This window comes from Fulmarus glacialis, unplaced genomic scaffold, assembly GCF_000690835.1.
Source record: "Fulmarus glacialis isolate BGI_N327 unplaced genomic scaffold, ASM69083v1 scaffold20723, whole genome shotgun sequence".
Lineage (NCBI taxonomy): Eukaryota > Metazoa > Chordata > Aves > Procellariiformes > Procellariidae > Fulmarus > Fulmarus glacialis.
This window is the reverse complement of record NW_009203913.1, coordinates 332-21651: the sequence shown is the minus strand read 5'-3', so window position 1 is coordinate 21651 and position 21320 is coordinate 332. Positions and strand designations below refer to the sequence as shown.

The 21320-nt window shown below is 43.4% G+C and overlaps 1 protein-coding gene across 1 annotated transcript; it reads right to left on the bottom strand.

Moving 5' to 3' along the window:
- Window positions 1–4227: 4227 nt before the first annotated feature.
- On the bottom strand, window positions 4228–20832 carry HEATR6 (HEAT repeat containing 6). Its single transcript, XM_009574807.1, is given in 20 exon segments — window positions 4228–4373; window positions 4376–4759; window positions 5225–5429; window positions 5858–5954; window positions 6654–6778; window positions 7808–7930; window positions 9097–9231; window positions 10241–10327; window positions 10916–11038; window positions 11955–12313; window positions 12560–12659; window positions 13218–13424; window positions 13736–13913; window positions 14310–14602; window positions 15749–15886; window positions 16314–16415; window positions 16686–16800; window positions 18498–18613; window positions 20170–20310; window positions 20728–20832. Coding segments are annotated over 19 exon segments (3171 nt in total). The 5' UTR covers window positions 20308–20310; window positions 20728–20832.
- Window positions 20833–21320: the final 488 nt, after the last annotated feature.

Sequence of the window (21320 nt, the reverse complement as noted above, 5' to 3'; positions counted from 1 at the left end):
AGAGCACAGCAGCCGGGGGAACTCCTGAATTAGTGTCTTGGCTCCGGGTCCATAAAGAGAGAGTGACAGGGGGAAGGAAAAAAAATTAAAACAAAAATCGCTGTGCGAAGGCAAGGGGAAATGCGTAACAACCCCCCCACGGCCACCGCAAGCCGGGTCTGTGAAGACTTTTGCCCAACAAAAGTAGTTGCTTCAGTTCACCAAGTCATCACCGCACACGCCGGCCTGGTCCCGCCGAGGGGCACGTCACTGCCGTGCGAGGCCACGCAGGCTCTCAGGCAGCACGAGGCGTATTTACTGGTCCAGGCAACACAATTAAATAAAAAGGGCTTTACAACCTGAGCTGCAACCTGAGCTTTGAACTCACTGGGTTGCTCCTCGCTGGGTTGTGCGGGGCAGAGCCCATCACCGCGGGCAGCCCCAGGGGAACCCACCGGGCTGCAGGTGGGCACAAGCGCCGGCGGCACGGCCCGGGGAGACGCTCCCTCTGGGGCTTGGCCGCAGGAGACGTCCCAGTGCTGGGACCAGGCAGGCCGGGCACTAAAGCCCTTTTGTTTTCACCCACCCAGTGACCCCTCACAGAAGAACGGGCAGATTGTCTTTCAAACGGAGCCGATGTGGAGCTTGAATGTCCCTTGCCACCTTGGCTATAAATCATCCTGCATGTGATAAGGTAATTACCTTCTCCTTGAAACTATTCATAGGAAAACCTATAAAGCGCCTGGCTTGTAAACACAACAATAAAGAGGCAGGACAATAAAATCTTGGCTGGGGTGGGGAAGGTGTTGCCTTTCACTGGCCCTGAGCACCTCGTGCTTCGCCAGTCCCCAGCCGAGGACGGAGGCTGCATGTGCCCCCGCTGCTCTTGTTAGCAGTGCATGAGCAAGCGGCACAGAGCACACGCAGCCCACGCAGCTCTGCCAGGCACCAAACATGAGCATCTGACACATAAAATCATCACTGACCTTCATATCCCCATGGGGTCAGGCAGGAGAGTCCCCCACAGCTCTGCTCCAGCACCCTCAGGGCTGCACCCAGGTGCAACCAGCGGCAGCAGAAATATCCCGCAGGGCTGGAGCTGGGCACAGCTGACCCCCATGAGTGACCCAGGCCCCCACCCAGTAGCGTTTTAGTTGTTACTCACAAAAATTAGGCCTGAATCTCCCTAGCCACCCCCTCCACCTCCTATAACCTGTGTCTCCCCAGCAATGCCCATGTGCCAGCAGGTGATGCAGCTCCTGGCTGCTGCTGAGCGGGGCCGAGCCCTGCACTGCCGGCCCTGACGGGAGGCAGGGGTGATGACGTGTTTGTCTCACCTTCGGAAGATGCTGGATGGAGTTCCACCAGTCAGAGTGAAAACCAGCTCCTGCCTGTCCACTCTCCCCTGCGCACACACTGTTTTTTCCCCAGAGGGTCAGCTAAGGGTGCCCAGAAGCTGGGGAAAGGATCGTCCTACAGGAGAGTGAAAGGCTGGCGTAAACGTAAGCTCCACCTTATGTTCTCCTCTTTGCAGGCAGGAGGTTTGTAATGAGTGAGTGGGGTGAGACCATAAAATCCAGACTCTCTACCCAAACTGGCATTTCAGCGCTTATTGCTGTAACGTGGTGATGGGTCGGGTCGATGCCTGGGACACTCAGAGTCTATGAGCGTCCCTGGGGAAAACAGCTACAGAAGAGAGCAACTGACGGTGTGCACAACCCAACCCGTAACTGATTCAGTTCCTTTACAGATGGACTGAACTCTATCTGGCATTCAGACCCGCGGCCTTATTCTTGCCTGGTCTTGAGGGAAAGATAGTAGCCAGCTGAGGAGGAACAGGCTCAGCAGATCGGAAGGTGCTGAACCCCTTCTGCTTTAGCATCCGGTAATGAGTTGGGCTTTTTGTTAAACCAATAGCTCACACGGAGAAAACTGCTTATGCTGCCTTCAGCCAAGGCTACCTAGAAACTACTTTTGCTCCCAAAGATGTAAGATATTCTTATCTTCCTGCCTGAGAAAAGTTGCAGGTTCCCCAGTATGGGTTGCAGTACTGGACGCGGTTATTTAGAAAACTTCAATACACCAAGCGGGCAGGCTGCTACCACGCTCAGCGGGGACGCTGCCTTTTGTTTTATTCAGCCACTTGAGCTCTTGGTTTGCCTCCATTGCTCGCTCAGTGCTGCTCGGAGCACAAGTCCACGTTTCCTCAAAAGCCCTTAGGTGTTTCAGGACCCAGGTGAGACCTCACAGGAGTTTGTAATAAAAACGAAAGACATTGGCTACACACTTTTGAGAATGCCAGCAGCTCCCATCCGCTTCTTGGGGCACGTAAAATCCACCCATGGAGGTGGATTTCTCAGTGTTGGAAGCAAGCCCGTTGTTTCTGGCGTGGTGCGGGGTGCCTGCGCAGCCCCTTTTGCCGAGACTGGGAATTGAAGCTCAGGCTCGCAGCCTCGTCTCTGCAGCAGCACAGGGGTGCTCCATGGGCAGAGATGCTACGTCGCTCACATGGATCCGTGCACAACGGCAAAACTCTTTCCAAAGCAACGTAACTGTGAATCAACAGGGATTTCCCCATTCAGAAGAAGAGCCGTTCTCCTCCCAGTACTGAGACCGGGTGTGGGCTGCTGGGACAGACACAGCACTGGTACGCCTGGCCTCTGCTGCCTGAGCATGCGTCAGACACTGAGTCCCACAGCTGCCTTACCACCAGCGTTTCGGCTGGTGCAGTATGTAGGCGGCTCTAGGGCTGTCGGCAAACCTGGGGAAAAATCCAGGCACAGTCATGTTTTCAATGGTAACTGGACAGATTTCTTCTAGAGCCAAAACACAGCTGCAAAACACAGGTTTGATTCATACAGTGGAAACTCAAAGATGGGTACAATTGCAGCAGCCAAAGAGGGAGAAAAGGAGCAACTGCTAGCTTAAGTGTAAATTTGTAACTTGAAGCAAGGCTAGGGTGCTCCTGAGCCAGGATGGGGCCCATGCCCGCTGGGGCCCAGCAGCGATGCTCAGTTCTGCCACTCTCTTCCCCAACCTCTGTCCCAGGCAGCTGCTCAGCCTTTCAAAGCGCTCAGACAAGCCTGACCGTAAGCCAGAGGTTGGCAGAGCAGCTCCTGCTGCAGGCTGTTACAGTGGGAGAAGTCACTCTTGGCAGGGAACTGGCCCCATGCATCCAGTGAGAAAGACTCCATTACTCCGAAGGGATTCCAGATGCTCACACGACTTGAGGCCCACTGAAACCAGCAGCAAGGATGGAAAAACAAAGCAGACAAATTTTGTATCCCAAAGAGCTTTTATGACAGCCAGGGCTTGTGCTGAGCTCTGTTCAAACATCCACCCAGAGGTTAGGACAGCAGGCACTTAACTCTCCAAGTGCCCCACAGACCGGCTCATTCCTAGAGGCGTTGATTTGTCCCCAGCAACATCAGAGAGCTCAGTCCGCCGCCGGCTCTCAGCACAGTAAGCACACAGCAAACAGAGTAAGTAACAGCATCGTGAAGGAACGAGAACAGAACTTCAGAAATGGAAACAAACCCACACGTGGTTTAGAACATCACTCCCACAGAAAGGCGACAGAGCCCCAGGGTAGCACTGCTTGGAGAGTCTGAATTTTCTGGCTGATGCAGCGCAGTACCATCCACCTGGAAACAAGGAATTTTGAGTCTTTGGAAGACAGGATGAGTGAAGGCAGCAGGGAGGTGCAGGCCATGTGTAAGACACCAGGAACGTAGACAGATAAAGGCAAAGTGTGTTTGCTCTAAGCTATTATTCAAATATTGGCATATTTGGCTTTATTGCAGGAACACAAGAGTGACAACATTTGCAGGGCTCAGAAAAACAAAATTCTTCCAGACCCCTCCTTTACAAACGTGACTTTGAATGCAGCAGCAATAGTAACAAAATGCTTTTAGATAAGCTGAGAGAACAAGCTGTTTGTATGTTTTATAAAAAGAAGGAAAAGGCAGTTGTTTTCCAAGTGACAACACTGTAACAGTTAAGTGTACAAACAAAACCAAGCAAGGACAACTTAAGAGTTCACTAAACACAAAAATAATAAAAAATTAAGTTCTACAGATCTTTTCATCAGGCATTATGAATGATTTTAATATGTTTGAAATAAATTGTTTAATACCAACAACAGGAAACTTTTCTTCTGGATGCCCTGGGTAAGTGAAAGCAGTGTGTTTCTTCTCTGTGCTCAGTCAGAAGTGTTAAGTTATTGGTCACTGAAAGAGGTGTTTCTTTCTAAGCCTCTGTTAATTCAATGGCATTGGCATGGTTTGTCAAGACATCTTCCAGATAAACAGACACTCTGACCCTAGCTTTGCCCTCCAGCTGTTTCTCTATCCCGCTGAGATGTTCGATAGCTCCTTTTAATACTCTCTCCCTTTTCCTGCTTCGTTTTCTTCAACTCCAGATTTCAGATATTGCAAGACATAGGATTTGATGGCATCCCCATCCTCTGCTATGGTTTCCCAAATGACCGGCAGGTCTGTGCTCTTTGCCAGACTTAACAAATGAAGCAGAGCCTGGCAGATCTGCGTCCTGAGGCTGGCACTGTACTTGAATTCCAGAAAGTCCTCGGTGTCTTCACTCTTCTGCAAGGCTACCACCAAGGCACTCCAGATTTGGCAGAACTGCTCAGTGGAGCCGTAGCATTCCCTCTTGCTAGGGATGGAGAGGGCCATGGCTGATTTGATTCGGACTTTAAAATTCTTGCAGGACTTCACTACTGAGGAAAGAGCACTATATGCTTGCTTGGTCCAAGGAGCCTCTCCTACAAAAAAACCCAAAACAAAACAAAAACAAAAACCCCTTTCCAATCAGTCAAAATATACAAAACTGTAAATGTATCTCCTAAATATTTAATGAGCTTACATTTACTGTATTTACTCTGGTCCAAATGAGAGAATCAGGGGTTTTGAAATGAAAAATTAGTTAAAAACCAGTTAATCTTCTGAAGTTTTGTAAGAGGAAAAGTGACATTTTGCATCTATTCACAGCTGTAATCCCATCCTCACTCTCTTTTCTATCATGACAGATCCAACTGAATTGTTGTGCCTGTATTAAGCTCAGATCCTGCGAATGCTATTTCACTGTCAAAGTTCCGGGAAAGCTATGACAGCAAGATTCAGCTCAGTTTGCTTTCTCCCCTTTCCCCCAACACATTTGTAACAGAGACCTTCTTATCAAAACCACAACCTGCTGTGCAAATCCAAAGCCAGTGGGACAAGTTACTCACCGAGTGGCAAGGCAGGGTTCTTAAATACATTCCCCAGCGCGTAACAAGCATTCCAGCGCACTTTCATAGTGGCCTCACTCTGAACAGTAGAAATAAGGGCCTGAAGAGATTCCTCGATGGCTTCCCTAAACCTGGGGTTTGCTATGTGATACGGTTGAAGGAAATGAAGCACATTCCCAAGGGCCCGGACTGCATTACTCTTTACCTGGAACACACATACACAAAAACCCCACAACATTCTGGCTTTCAGCTTATAGGCAAAGTTTTGTCAAGCCTGCTAGGAAATCATGCTCAGAGCCAACAAGAAGCCCATCTGGAATCAGACTGGTGTCTTATCAGATGGTAACTTCCTAAATGCCACCAGAAAGATCTGTGCAAGTGGTCACCCTGAAAGAAAAAAAAAAATTAAAAAACCCCTGCACTGTGGAAAAGCGCAATCAAATGCCCTGCAGGTCAAACAACATGGGAAACCTCCAAACCCAGCCCTCAAGAGAGGATGCTGAGCTGCAGCTCCCTGTCCGTTGGGGCAAAACACCCCAACGTAACTGGTGCCTTTTTTCCTTTTTTTCTTTTTTTAAATAAAAAGAGTTAACTACACTATGATAACTCCACCCTCCTTCCCCTCAGTCATACCTTGTCTCTGTCCTTGGATGCTTCAGTCGCAGACCGTAACATTTTCAACAGCAGGAGATCAGAAAATTCCTCTTGAAAACTTTGTCCCATTGTTTCCCTAGCAGAAGAATCACACTGTGAAAGGCCAGCTCAGATGATCCATCCCCAAAGATGTGATACAATCCTTTATAAAGGCGTATGAACAACCTTCACTCTTTAGAAGGCTAATATGTAAGGTAGACCTTACTACATGTGACCACTATGTTTATTAATTTAAAACCAAACTATCAATGCAAGAAAGCCGGTTAGCAATGCATTAAGTCTGTAATAAAAAACAGAGGGCAATGAATCGCTCAGAGGCAATTCTGTAGCAGGGATATATGATAACTATTTCTCCTGTTAAAAATGTAACAGTAGGTTAGACTTCCTTCAGTCTTTGGCTTGAGGAAGTGTTAAATATTTATTAATTTCACTTCTGTGTTATGTTGAAAGTAAAGCAACCAAGGAACATGCAATTACACAAAGCAACATACAAGAAATAGGAAACTGAAAAGTAAACTTGGAATATACTCCAGAACTAATGATTAGCAAGACCTAAACCCAAGCAGTTTAGTAGAACTCAACCCCAGATGGATACGGGATACTTATAATACAGTGTCATACACTGGTAGACACACAGGCTGAAGAGTGGTTAAAAAGAAGCATCCAAGCCAAATTTTGGCTTTTTTGATACTAAGTAGATCCAGTACCCTCTGTCTGACGCTATGGGGATACAGGCAGAGAGAGGAGTTCCACAGGCCAAGGCACGCTTACGTACATGTTGATGATCAGCGTGTCTGTAAGATTGCCCAGGGACCAAGCTGCTTTGGCACGGACGTTTGGAGACTTGTCATGGAGGGAATTCAGAATAGCATTTGCTGTGTCTGCCACAAACATCACGTCCTATAAAAGTAAAAACTGCTGCAAAGTTAGAAAGTTTTAAAAACTCAGATGATTTCCTTGGTAACATATACATTTTGGCCTTTCTAGGGAAAATGATACCTGCACAGAGACCAGCTCTATTAATAGACTCTTTTTTAGGCAACTACTTTTAACGTGTTTATGGTGCTCTCTGTACAGCTTTGTTTGATATTTAATTAACAGCCTAAGCCTGCATGCTGACCAAGTTCTCCGCTCTCTTGGGTAGTTGTTGCTGAAAGGTTTCAATGTATTATTTAATTTCATTGGTGCTTTAGTTACTCTGGATTTTAACATAATTACCTGGACTGCCAATCTTACACTCATCAAATCCCACTCTTAAAGTAATTGCTTCTCCAAACTCCCTGTTGAGCTGCCTGTCTAATCTTCTCTTCTGTGGCACATTACATTTCATTTTCATTCCCTTGCTTATGGTAAAGGATTTTCTTTCAAAATATTTTGGACTCAAATCTCAACGTCAGCTACTGCATAAATTTTTTATTACAATCACCCATTTAAAGCCACATTGCAAAAACTAGAGAGTCTTCCAGCTCAGCCAAGCTAAGATCAATTTTTTGTGGAAACAAGACAGCCTTTTTCTCCAAATAAGCTTTACTTCTTAGTTTTAAGCAAAACTGAAGCCTTCCCATTAAAAACTGAAGCTGTTCTTCCCAGCTCCACCTCATCTCTTGCAGCTCCTTTGTGCCAATCTAGCCTTTCCCACTTCTGTCCCCGAGAGCTCGGGGAAGATCCTGACCTACCTCCTTTTGCACTCACTTATGAGGCACTCTGGCTTCTGCTTCACCTCACTTAAAACTGCACTGGTTCTGTTCACCACACAGAAGGCAAGACCACGTCTGGAGACAGTAAAGAAAAGCTACATACACACTACAGACCAAAAGCAAGAAGAAAGGCCAATTCATTCCAAAAGAACTTATGTCCCACATCTTATAACGATGGGTTCATCAAACCCATTATAAAATGGCTCAAAATAAAAAAAGTGGGCCTTCTGACCTGCCGAAGGCAAGAGAAGAGGATGTAGACTCCAAGCGCACGTGCGGCAGCAGCTTTTACCAGTGGGTTCTCGCTGTGGTTCAGGCCAAGAAGCAGAGTGACACACAGTATCTGCTGGTCATTCTGCAACGATAAACAGTCATGGCAATAGAGAGAAACTGAAAAGATCTCTGTCCCACAAAGAAAGACAACTGACAAATACTCTGAAAGACCCTAATATGCAGAATCTATAGAAGCTACCATTCAGAGTGTACTCTTTTAAGTAAATTGACTGGCATTTCAGGATGCCACACAGGAAATGGGAATGCTTCCAGCAAACATGATCTTGTTGCTGTTAGATAAGACCACAAAGGAAACCAAAATATTACCTATCATTCAAACGCAGAAGGCATGGCCCAACAGTGGTAAAACAGACTGGATCGGTTGGTTTTTTCTTCCCCCTTCATTAACAAGGACAGCCAGGCAGATTAAGTTCATCCTGGACAGATTGTCAGCTTACCAACCCATGACAAAGATCTTTGTTTCATCAGAGCAAAGGGTCAGAGTGGGCACTGACTTGACCCCACATGGCCACAGGGACAAGAGAGTGTATGGGATCAAAGTACAGAGTGATGAAGTACATGCTGTACTTGGAGAAACCAGACGGAGAATTCCAGAGATACTGCTGTACTAGCAATTCTTGGGCAAATGAAATCTGGCAGAGTACTCCCCATCAAGAAGGGCACAGTGACATAAAAGGAGCTGCACAATGCAGCGGTGATACATTGCCAAGGCTTTCATGTTTAAAAGCATATTTCATGCTGCAAAAGGAGAGTAAGGCCAACACACTTGTTTGCTTCTGCCAGGGCAATCACCGCAGTTTAGTGTTTTAAAAGCCAGCCAAAAGAAAAAACATGCATGCAAATTGGTGAACAACGTCAGTTCATGGCTGTTAGCTCAGCTGTCTCTTCAAACATTTAACCAGCAAAATAACAACCCTTCACCCCTCCCTCATGCAATGAAATTCTTGCCCTCCATCTCCCGTGCATCATTGCCAAGGTTGAGTATTCATGGCAGGGCCAAACAGCTTCTGTGACCCACAGTTTAATTGTTTCGACAAATTACTCCCAACATTGCCTTTTCCAGTCTTCAATAGTCACAACTTGCCCAGAATGTATAAAAAAAAATTTTGGAAGATTCCTCTACCCTCTCCTTTTAAGTTTTAAAAGGCTTTACACTACTGTAATCTGGTAGACAAGAACAAAACTTCAATGGGTAAAAATGCCACACTTAAAGGAGTCCTCTCTTACCTGCAGACTGCTGAAAGCTTCTGGCAAGATAGAGGACAGGGCATCACAGGCACTTGTCTGAAGAGTCGCATGTGGAGAGTTCTGAAGAGTGCCAGGTAAAGGGCCATTTAACATCATAGTCCAGAAAGTGACAACCTACAGAAGAAGCAGCCAGGTTTACTTATTTAAACTCAGCAATTATGCCTAAGTTCTACAACAGATTGTCTTTTTCTATGATCATCTTTAAGACATACTTACAGCAGGTAGCATAATCACACATGAAAGTGATTATAACTGTTCGGAACCCTAAAATACTTAGCATTCAGAAACATTTTAAATATGTTTTAGTTCTGCTATCAAGTACTTATTCACCGAGTTCTGTTTGTTTCCTTCTCAAGGCCACATACACTCAGATTAGATTGCATTAGGTAGAATTACGATTCCATTCTTGAATCCACACAGCTGGGTATTTTCATTTGCCTGACAATTTACATTCATATCAAGGAACCCAGTGCTACTGGACACATTTCCTATCTTGTAGAGTCACTGGTGACTGGCTCAAAACCTAGCGTACACCAAAGAAATTCTTAAAATTGCCTTGTGTTCACAGAAGCAAGACTTAAACAGGCCTATGTTACTACTAGAATGCCAGTTCCTCAGCTTCCACAAACTTATCCAACAAACAGCCTGGAACAATGTATTTTTCTGAAATCACATATATTATGGTTCTGGCCATTCTCTCTGCGCTTGTGAGCAGCCAGAACACGTAGGCTGGCTCTTGTAACAACGCAAGTTCACCAAAATGCTAAAAGTGTATGTCTAGGTTTTATGCAGCAGTAGTGACACATGCAAAATCTGCAGTTTTTCCAGCTTTCTGACTTACTGGCAGGAAGAGGAGGGATGAGGAAATGCAGAGAGGCAGTGTTAACATCATGTAAAAAAAAAAAACAAAAACAAAACACACCTGCCTACAGACAAAAACAAATGCCAAAATAATGCAGGAAGTCTACAAAAATTGTACGTATCAGCGCTAAAGCCACAGGGTACTGAGTCCCTTTCTGCTTTCCCGCAATTGATTTATCTGTATCCATGCCAGTAACTCTGCAGAGAGTTCAAGAAAGGAAGCTCAGTGAACTGGAATCTCAGAGGGAGCCCACACACTTACCACACTGACAGGTACTCTCTGATCAGGGGCAACGGCTGAATCGGGTTTGTACTGCTGTAGTACACCTGTGCCCAGCTCCTCCAGAAGCTGCAAGGAAACAAAAAGCAACTAGGTCTTTATCAGGGATGACTCAAGTAGCATGGAACGATAGCAACCTTTACCTAGGACTATACTTACTTACCCAGGGAACAAAAATAAAAGATTCAGTATTGTTTTGGACTCTATTCTGTCCCTGTTGGTAAAGAAATTAGAGGAAGAGCCGTTCTTACATAAAGCCTCCAGCTAGAACAGCATAATGAATTGCTGCGCAAAGAGGAAATCTCTCTGAGCTTTCCTTTGGGTGACAGACTACAGTTCCTGCACCAGCTGATGCTAAATCAGGGAAGGGCCAGTATTATAGTCCTTGCACCTCCCAAGCTTCCTGGTGACTCAGCAGAGCAACAAAATTCTGCTAAGAATTCAAGATTGGAAGCAGAAGGTGCATTTCTCAAAGTGTCAGGGTACTGCATTTCCCAAAGAGCTACAGCAGGCACCAGCTCTTTACAGTGTGCTACACCAAACACACAAAGTGCTCTGAATATTCATCACTACTCATCTGTAGTGCTCATCTGCAAGGTACACTAATAGATAAAATTGACGTGGTAAAACAGTGTTGATGTTTCCTCATGCTCTTACTTTGGCTCCATGAAGCTGAATGGATGGATCCATTTCTTCCATGCATCTGCAAGCCACTTCTCCAAGTTCCAGGAAATAGCTCTGAGCCATAGAGAAATAACCTTTTACAAGAAGAGCCAACACCTAAACACAAACAAAAGAAATTCCATTCAGCATTTTTTCTTTCTATTAAACCAAAATACCCCAAATATACACAGAGAGGATGTTAATGGGCTAATCAACACTGGGTCATATACTAAACTCTGATGTAACAGATACACCTTGCAGGACAGCTTCTAGAATACTACAGCTAATTAAAAACCTCCCTATTCCATTATCTTGTTCAAAAAAGGGCCACAAAAGCACTATCAGGTAGCAACACAATGAATTATTTACTTTAAGCGAGGTCTCCTGTAGCGAAAAAACTAAGCAAGAGTGCCTGTAAGAGCAATACATTCTGTAATACTGCTGCTGTGTTCTGTGAAACTGGATTTAACAAATATTCATTGTTCCAGAAAAAGAGTAAGAATCCTTGGGATGCATGTTACAAAATCTTACTATTTTCTGTGGTTACATGAAGGAAAACAAGGCTAAGTCTCAACATTCACAGGTACTCCTTCAGTCATACCAGCATCACTCCATAGTTCCTTGCAGACTGTTCTCTGACTGCAAGGTTCTTTCCCACTGTTTTCTAGCAAAACTTTAATTTAGATTCTGTATGGAGGAGTTTGCATGGGGAAGACTCACAGCCTTCACCAGTTGCCAAGCACACACAGCCAAATATTTAAAAATAATGAAGGTAACAAAAACCACAGGCAGATGAACTTACTGCAGTAGGTTTACTATGGGACAGTTATGCTGTGGCCACAGGCACAGAATCAAAATGTTACTGCTCTCTCAGTCACAGCAGCTCAGACACGCTGCACTAGCAAATGCTTTAGCTCAACTCTCAGCGAAAGATCTAGGAGCAAAGGCAACCCACGACTGAGGCTTGGCTGACATGAGGTAATTTGATATTGTACCAAGCTGTTCATTTTACAAGCTAGCTGTTCATCCCCACCTGTAAGGATTCCAGTCGAAGGGGACACGGTTCATAAACGCTGGAAAATGATGGAAAGTTAGCATCGCTGTCAGAACAGGAATCCTCTCTGGGCAGAACGATGATGGAAACGCAGAGACGGAGAAGCCAGCATGGTTCTGAAGATGTACATCCTGCTGGATTATCTGGAGGCTCCCCTTCTGAGGGGAGTGCTTTTCTCCACTGCTCAGAAGAATTAAAACGGTGAGGGGTTGCGCTACCACTATTATTTAGCCCTGAAGAACTGGGCTGTTGCAAAAGTAACTGCACCTCTGGTAAAGGTGCTTGGACAGATACTATCGCCCCTAATAATGTGAGACTAGAAACTCGAACATTAACATCTGCAAGAAAGAACAGGGCAGGGGAAGAAAAAGCCAGTCCATTAGCATCTCACTGACACATCAGCATCCTTCTTTTCAGACAAGACAGATCATAACATATAATTCGATAGCAATACATATGTTTATGTATTTTTGAAGCACGGGGCAGGGGTGGGCGGGGCAGAAATCCACAACTTTTTTGTAATAACCAATGCTGAATTAAGATATAACATATACAAAGAGGCTCCAGCCAAACAGAATGCAAACCTTTATGACAAATGTATGGCTTTATCTGGTTCCAAACTCTTGTCAGCAACCCAGGTTTTAAACGGCTGTATGGTGCATTTGAAACCAAATTTGCAAGGCACTGAAACACACAAAAGAACATACATGGAGTGGTGGTTACAATGTCAGCCTGGCCTCCAATGGATTTGTTTTTACGTTTGCAATTTAGGTCATTTAGACAGCTAATTATCTGAAGGCACCTGAAAACATATGCCCCAATTATCTGCTGTTTGAAAACTGGTTACAAACTTGGCTCCTAAGAACAAGTATTTAACTACTGTGACCTGGCATAAAGGCCAAGGAATTTCAATAGCCTATGGAAAGCTTTTTTTGCCAATTTGGATTCCAGTTTTAAAGCTAACGTGAGTCTTCAGAATCATTTCATAGGTTCATTCAGCTCCGAAAAGACTACACGGAAGAAATGCAGGAACAAGAGAATTGTCCTGAAGAGAAAAGAAACCCTAGGGCTCTGTAGGAAGACTCAGTCAATGAAGCCTTGTGAGACAACAACAGTCTATTTCCTACCAGCACCTTAGTCCTCAACAGCTACAATAATTTCTGTGCAATCTTTCTTCAAGACTTCATCTAGAGACCAATATAATCTCTTGGGCAGCATTTGAAACATTTATAGTACAGTTACCTTGACTATTTGTGTCAGTGTTTGAGAAGAGGATTCTGCCACCAGGGCTAGCAGCAGGCAGCGGTGTAGCTCCCGGATGCTAGAAGCAATAGTTACAGAGAAGGGAGTAAAAGCTCTCTTGTGATCATTAGCATCTTCAGCAACAGAAAGAAACTGCTTAGAACCTTCCAGGATGGCTGAGAGAACTTGAAGAGCACAGGCGCGAGTCTGAAATGATAAAACAGTTCTGTTACCCACTTTTAATACCTCCTTCGAGCTGATGGAGAATTTTAAAATTTATGAAAGTCTCTTTCTCCAGCAAAAGAAAATTCAAGTCCAACTATCTTTTCTCATAACTTTAAGCAGTATACAACCAATCCTTTGTTTCCTTAACCAACACATCCTCTTTCATTTCTTACGGTACGGTGACCAAGCAACACAGATACAGTAGCCAAAGTACTTACTGAAGGCCAGAGAAGACAACTCTTAAGACTACTATTGGAAAAATACAATGCTTTTTCTACTCAGAACTGCCTCACCTTTGGAGAAGGGTCCTTTAAAGCAATAGTCATCAAGGACACTGACTGGGGGCTGCCAATACCAGGTGCATCAGGAACAAACGCTGACCAGTAGCCATAAAGAACTCTTTTTTCTATTGATTTTATAGCAGAGAGGAAACAGGCTAGAGCCCCTTGACGAACATTGGCTTGATAAGATCTTAAAAACAAACAAAAAGATTAATGAAATATCAGCAGTGAAAAGTAATGGACTTAACCTCTTTCACTTATATTAGTGGCTAGCTGTGAGAAGACATTTTTTAGACCAAGAACAGGAAGAGAAAGAATAAATTTACTTTCAAACCAATACAAATTGCTGCCTTCCAAATTTCTTATATTACCACATAAATCAAAAGGAAAAGCGATTTCCTCAACAGTTTTGATTAAGAACAAAGCGTTAGGATCCAGCGGAAGCGTAAACGTCTGCACACATGTAAAATTTGTGCCAGATCTACAGGAACAAAAGGTATGCTTTAAAACGATACATGAGCTTAAATTATTATGAACAACAGTACACTCTGCTACCATGCTTTATGTTTACATGAACAACAATCACCTCATTTTACTCTGTATTCCACCTTCAGCATCAGAATATTCCGACTCACTGCTGCTGATTCTTTTCCAACTAGCATAATGTGAAGACAAGTGATCCTTTCCAACAGGCACATATGCAACATCCGATGCACAAGTCCGAGGATCCAAACAAGGACTGCTCTGCACATCCCCCAAGTGTAATTTCAGCATGTCGGCTCCAAGGACTGATTCATTTCCTGCATCACCCAAATCTTCTCTTCCTTCTTCCCCAAACTCTCCCTTCTTTTGTTTCCCTTTGGACTTTTTTCTTCGGTTCTGTTTTAAGACAAAAAATAGATTTTTTTTTTTTAAATCTTTTGAAATAATATCTAGAAAGATGTGCAAACATTTTATAGTTGTAAGTCTTTTACTAAGGGGAAAAGGTCTCATCTGAAAACAAAACTAATTGCTAATCCAGAATAAAAGTAGAGTTTAATATAATAAATCATGCCCTCTGTATCGTACATCAACATCAAATTGTACAAGTTTCTAAATGAGTTTTTAGATGAGATTTAGTTTAACCAAGAGTTATCACAGCTATTTAGCATTCTTTTGATGCAACAATACTGCACATAAGTGCAATTATATGTATGTGCAAAACTGTACATACAGAAACAGTCACTTCTTTAATATCTGAGAGTTTGCAAACTCTGCTTATTAGTAGCAACAGTAACATCAGTATAGTAATACCTTAGTGTAAGCAAGCAGTTTATATCTCAATAGCCTCAAAAATTAAGTTTTGGCCTCTTCATCAGTAAAGCAAAAGATTTCCAAGAAAACCTTTAGTTAAAAATCATATTTCACACCAAACTGATTAAAGAAGAGGAACAGTAAATACTTCTGTAGTTCTTTTACATTTACAGTAGATATTTAACATCTAAAAATAAACAAGTCAACATGACTATACAACTTTACTTTCTCTAATGTCTTTCAGATAATTGGTAATCCAAAATGTTTACAGGGTTAAAAAATAACCTATAGAAGGATTAAGCAGAACAGATGGGGGAGGGAGGGAGGAAATCAGTCTTTAGATGAACTTCCCTAAGAAAGAGTCAAACAATTGTGCAAGTGTTTGGAGAGAAAATGTAACTTGTAAAATAAAAAGCTTTGGCTAGTCTGCACGCACCAATCCCATGTCTGCAGGCCAAGAATTCTTGGCGATAGATGAATAACTGATGCACACAGCTTAACTCAGGAAAACCAATCTCTGCAGAGCCGTTTGTTCTTGTCATCTGAGTTTACAAAGCAATTTTACTCAGGGCAGAGATTTATAATCGATACCTTTAAAGCAAAGAATGTGAAATGTATCACATGCTCAGAACACAAAGAGCCTGTTAGCCACTACTATCATGTCGGGTAACACACAACCGCAACAAACGCGCACAACGAGCACGCAGTAGAATCAGTATAATTTCAGCTTACCCCAGTCTGCTTAAAGGTGGCTGGTTCTGATTGTTCCTGTTTGACAGGCGACCTTTTATCGTACTGAGGTAACGGAGCTGGGTACAAGGCCGCAGGCATTTCTATGCTCAGTCCCGGCAGTCCATGAAACATACATTTCTAGAACAGTAACAAAAACGTTAGCATACTTTTCCTTTTTGATGCTCAAAGATTTATTGTGTATTTACTCAGGTGTTCATCAGTTTTCGGCTGGGCTTGTGATCCTTCCCCCGGGTCTTGCCTCTCCCCATGCTATGTAACAGCTATGCAACATCTGAAATGCAACTATCTCTAGAAGGATTTTGAGTAGGTCCAAAAAAATGAGCCTCCCATCTTTCTCTCACATTCTTTTGTGGGAAGTGCAGTTAAGATGCGGTGAGAGAAACTCTATGTCTTTTTCTTTATATCTCACACTACATTTCCCCCCACGCTCAGGCTTCTTTGCCCCCTCTTTCTCGTCTTCTCCTACTGTTTCCCACTTAACAAGCATCTGGAACATGCAACTTCCAGTGCCTGCCTCTTTCTCAAGGTGTATTTAAGTATTTACCTTTAATACTGCAAGGAGAGATCCAATTTGGTCAGTTTGCATTAGTTTCATCTTCCCACCATTGAGAAGCGACTGGATACCTTTCAGTGCATTTTGCAGTAACTGAAAACCAAAACACAGAATTACTTACTTTTCCTTCCCAAAACATCGAAGGTTCACATCTTTCAAGTGACCTTCTAGGCAATTACGGTTTTGCTCAACATAATTACTGGTTCGGTTACTTATGTTTATTTTAAAAAAAAAAAAAAAAAAAAGACTATTTAAGCAAACTCTCAGTTGACAACATTCCAAATTTCATATCTTCCAAATTCCAATATTCCAGCAGCACAATCTCCTAATTAGAGTATTCTAGAAAATTAGACTCACACTTACCATGCAAAAAGTGATGTCATCTACATCAGAGGTTTTTGAAGACTGCAGAACACTTAGAAAAGTTTGAAAACAGACACTTCTGTAGGACTCATCCAAGTATGGCTGTCCAGGCACACTAAAATTAAAGCAGGAGGAGACAAATGGTTGGTTTACAGTCTGTCCCACAGCTTTATAAAGTTACACAAACTCGGATCTAAGCCCTCTGCTAGACTGAAAAGCACAGCCCCAGATGGATGGATGGCTCTTTGAAAGGGATCAGCTCTACCACTATAAAGAACAAAAGGAAACCTTCTGCACAAAGAGCTAGTACAATCATAGTGTGCCTTACACCTACGCTGCTTCTGTGGCCACCTTCTCAATTACAATGACTCTCCAAGCGTAGCTTAACAAGCTGTCATGCTTACAAATGCTTTTTAGGCAAAATTTGGCATTGAAAAGGACCTAGAATGACTTTTGGCATTTCCCTAGTTTCCATGAAGTCTGGGCAACCTTAATGTGCTGAAACATTTTAATATCTGCTTGACTTACTGCATGAGGAGAAAGGGCAACTGCATCACTTCATCTTTGCTACCTCGGGTACCATTTAGTAAGTGCTGGCCATTGTTGCAGTGGATTTACGGTCATTAAACAAATTCTTTTGTAATGGATTCCTAAGCACCTGGTTCGGACACATTTAATTACTTCAAGCCATCAACGCATGCTTGATAATACTCTCAGGAAAACTCTAATATTGCAAGTGATTTTCCTGAAATTAGAATCAGAGAACAGCTGAGGTTGGAAGGGACTTCTGGAGATCATCTAGTCCAACCCCCTTGCTTGAAGTAGGTCAACCAGAGCAGGCTGCCCAGGATTATGTCCAGTCAGGTTTCAAATATTTGCAAGGATGGAGACTCCACGGCCTCTCTGGGGCAACTGGTTCCAGTGTTTGATAATCTGTACTTTTTTTTTTTTCCCCCTCTCTTATGTTTAACCGGAATTTCCTGTATTTCAGTTTGTGCCCATTGCCTCTTGTCCTTTCACTGGGCACCGCTGAGAACAGTCTGGCTTTGTCGTCTTCATTCCCTGCCATCATGCATTTATACACATCGGTAAGATCCTTGCCAAGCCTTCTCTTCTCCAGGCTAAACAATCCCAACTCTCCACATAGAAAAATCATCATGCCCCAAACTGCCAGATGTTGCATTTGTTTACATTAAGTAATTTTTCAGACTTCATCTGTAAGTGCTGAAATTCCAAACTTTTGTGTTTGTTTTTTTTTTTTTTTAAAAAAACAAGCCATCTGTTCAGGGGAACTATGAACCGAAAAGCTCTTTACAGCAAGTCCAAATATCTATTGCTTTTACTAATTGCTTGCTTGCCCACAGAGTCTGGTTAGTCAAAATTCTTCCCATATAGCAGCTAATAAAGATTTGATGTTGCTGCGGCATCAGCATATTTACATTGGAATGGAAAAAATGAATGAATTGCAAAAGGATAACTGACAATCACTATAAAAACTTGTAGCTGACCATTCCTTATGCAAAATTAACCCACAGAATCACTGCAGGGACCAGAGAGCACAACGCTTTTTCTTTTCTTCCCTAAACTAATCTCTGTAACATTATTTCTGGAAGACTGAGAGTTTACGGTTTTATCCACAGATGACACAGTATCTTGGAGCACTAAAGTTTTAGATTCCAAATTCATGCATATATACCTTACTGGTCCTGAATTTGCTGTGCCTAGCACAAACAGAGCAGACCAGCTGTCTGTGCTGTCAGATGTACATCTTCTGAAGCACCCACTCCACCATCTGCAAAGGCTTGTACGCACCTGAGACACAGGTTTGCCATGCTGCGTACTGCTGCCCTCCTGAGCTCCACGTCTGGCTGAGCAGAATCACTGAACTGCACCAAGAGCCCAGTCTTGCCCAGCAAATCGGGGAGATACTAAAACAAACCACCAAAAGTCATTAGGGGTCAGTTCTCCTCCCTGAGCATCCTTTGGTAGCTAAACATATCTATGCTACAAAAGATTTGTCAGCTGCAATTTCAGATTCCATAGACAGATGATGTTTATAAAAAAAGACATAAAAATATTAATTTCCAAAGTTCTCTTATTTTGTACTTAAAAAGTATCAAGCATGAGCATAGTTCAGACCGAGTCCCAGTTTATGTTTTCTTCCCAGAATGTGCTGGTTTTGGTTGGGATAGAGTTAATTTTCTTCACAGTAGCTAGTATGGGGCTATGTTTTGGATTTGTGCTAGAAACAGTGTTGATAACATAGGGATGTTTTCATTCCTCCTGAGCAGTGCTTACACACAGTCAAGGCCTTTTCTGCTCCTCACCCCACCCCAGGCTGGGGGGGCACAAGGAGCTGGGAGGGACACGGCTGGGACAGCTGACCCCAACTGACCAAAGGGACATCCCATACCACATGGCATCACGCTCAGCATATAGAGCTGGGGGAAGAAAAAGTAAAGGGGGGACGTTCGGAGTGATGGCGTTTGTCTTCCCGCATCACCGTTAGGCGTGATGGAGTCCTGCTTTCCTGGAGATGGTGGAACACCTGCCTGCCGATGGGGAGTAGTGAATGAATTCCTTGATTTGCTTTGCGTGAGGCTTTTGCTTTACCTATTAAACTGTCTTTATCTCAACCCACGAGCTTTCTCACTTTTACCCTTCTGATTCTCTCTTCCATCCCAGCGGGGAGTGAGCGAGTGGCTGGGTGGGGCTTAGTTGCCGGCTGGGGTTAAACCACGACACCAGACATGAAGCTAAGTTAGTAACAACTGCTGTGGTTATATAGGCTACAAACCCACGCAAGCTGGCAGCTCCAAAACTGCTAGCATCACCACCCTGTGCTTCAGCCCAACAGCAGAAACTGCTCTGCAAGCTGCCAAGAGCTGGTGACAGCAGGGGAATTCAACATATCAAACACAATTAGTCATGCCGCAGCAACAAGGAGCTTCGTACAAACCTCAGTATTGATACTTGATAGTCTCCAGTTTGAAACGGCTTTGAGCCCACCACACACTAAAGACCTGATCTGGTTACAGGATAAATTTCAGGATCCTCAATGGAGCCTGCTGAGTAACATGCAATTTGAAGCTTCCCGCGTTCTTCCTGCCTGATACACGGGTGTACCAGGGTGGTTAGTCTGCAGACTAAGCCTGGTGCTCTTCTTTAATAGCGTGCCTTTGGCTCAAGCCAGGTAATAGGTGGTCCCTACAGCTGCAGCCTGCACGTATAAAGGTATTCTGCATGGGAAGAATCTTCTTATCTACTGATTATTAGTATACACACCTATTACACCTGCAATTCAACTTTTCCACAAATATCAGTCACTATTTAAATGGGATTATTCTTAACATAAAAGGTGTGATGATTTGAGAACATGATACTTTTTTATTCTTTCTTTTGTGGGAAGAAAAAAAAAGAAAGCAGAAATAGCAAAAGGGTGCAAATATTTTTGTGGTTGCTTTCTCTTAGCTTGTAAACTCACCTTCTGACATTTAGGTCCATTATTGTAAACAAGAGCTGCTAAGGCTTGCAGAATTTCAACATGTGTCCAAGAGCTGCATTGCTTAAGAGCAGAGATGCAGTAGGAGAGAAGAAAATTCAAGTTCTGTTCATCAACCATCACCTGTTGTAACAGAAAGGTACTGTGGTCAAGAAAACATCGTCATGTACTGCTGGAGTCAATATACCCAGATATATTGGTTACAGACTCAGGTGATCTGGCTGGTAAAATTACACACCATCACAGAATCAGCCGACACTTAAGAAACAGATAAATCAACACTAGTGTCCTATAACCAAGAGTATTCCCAATGGTGCATCGCTTCTGACTGAGAGCTGGTTTTACATGAGGAACCATGCTAGAGCCACAGATCAGAACCTCAGCTAAGAATAAATAAGCAATACAGTGAAAATCCAAGAAACTCTGCATGAAGGCCAGCTCCATAGCCCCATAAAAAGAGACAGAAGGCCTCCCTGGCTCAGCAGGGGACCAGGGAGCCAGCACACAGGAAAAGGAGGGAAAAGGCCAAACTTTCCGTACCTGAAATCTGTTAAGTAAGTGATGGATAAGCTGACAAACTTTGCTGACAAGATGTTCCTGATCAAGGTGAACCAGCTGACAGGCTTGGACAAGCAGAGCACAAACATCCTGGAAAAGAAAGCCTCAGTTTATTATTTAGACACTACAAAGCTAGGGTGGAAACGACATCATCAGCTAAGACTTTGATCACACAACCAGATCTGCATGTGGATACCACTAACATCAATACACATGGATAATGTAACGAAACAAATGAAACTCCAGCTACTGAGCTTCCCCTCAGTAGCTTCATCTACAGACCTTCATTCCGATGCAGGGATATGCTGACACAGATTCAAATTGCAGGAGTGCTGCTCAAACAATACCACTTAAACACTGGAGCAAAAGCAAAGCCAATAATAATGGCAGAAGAAAAATACGAAGTTAGATCAAGGAACAGAAGGGGGGGAAAAAAGGAGCACTGTCCAAAAAAATCAATTAATTCCAAAATGCAAAGTAAGTCTACTCTAGAAATAAAATGAAGAAAAATCGGTAAGTCAGCACTGTTTACAGTGTAATAATGAAGTACAGTGTGTTCCCAATGAAGCAGTATC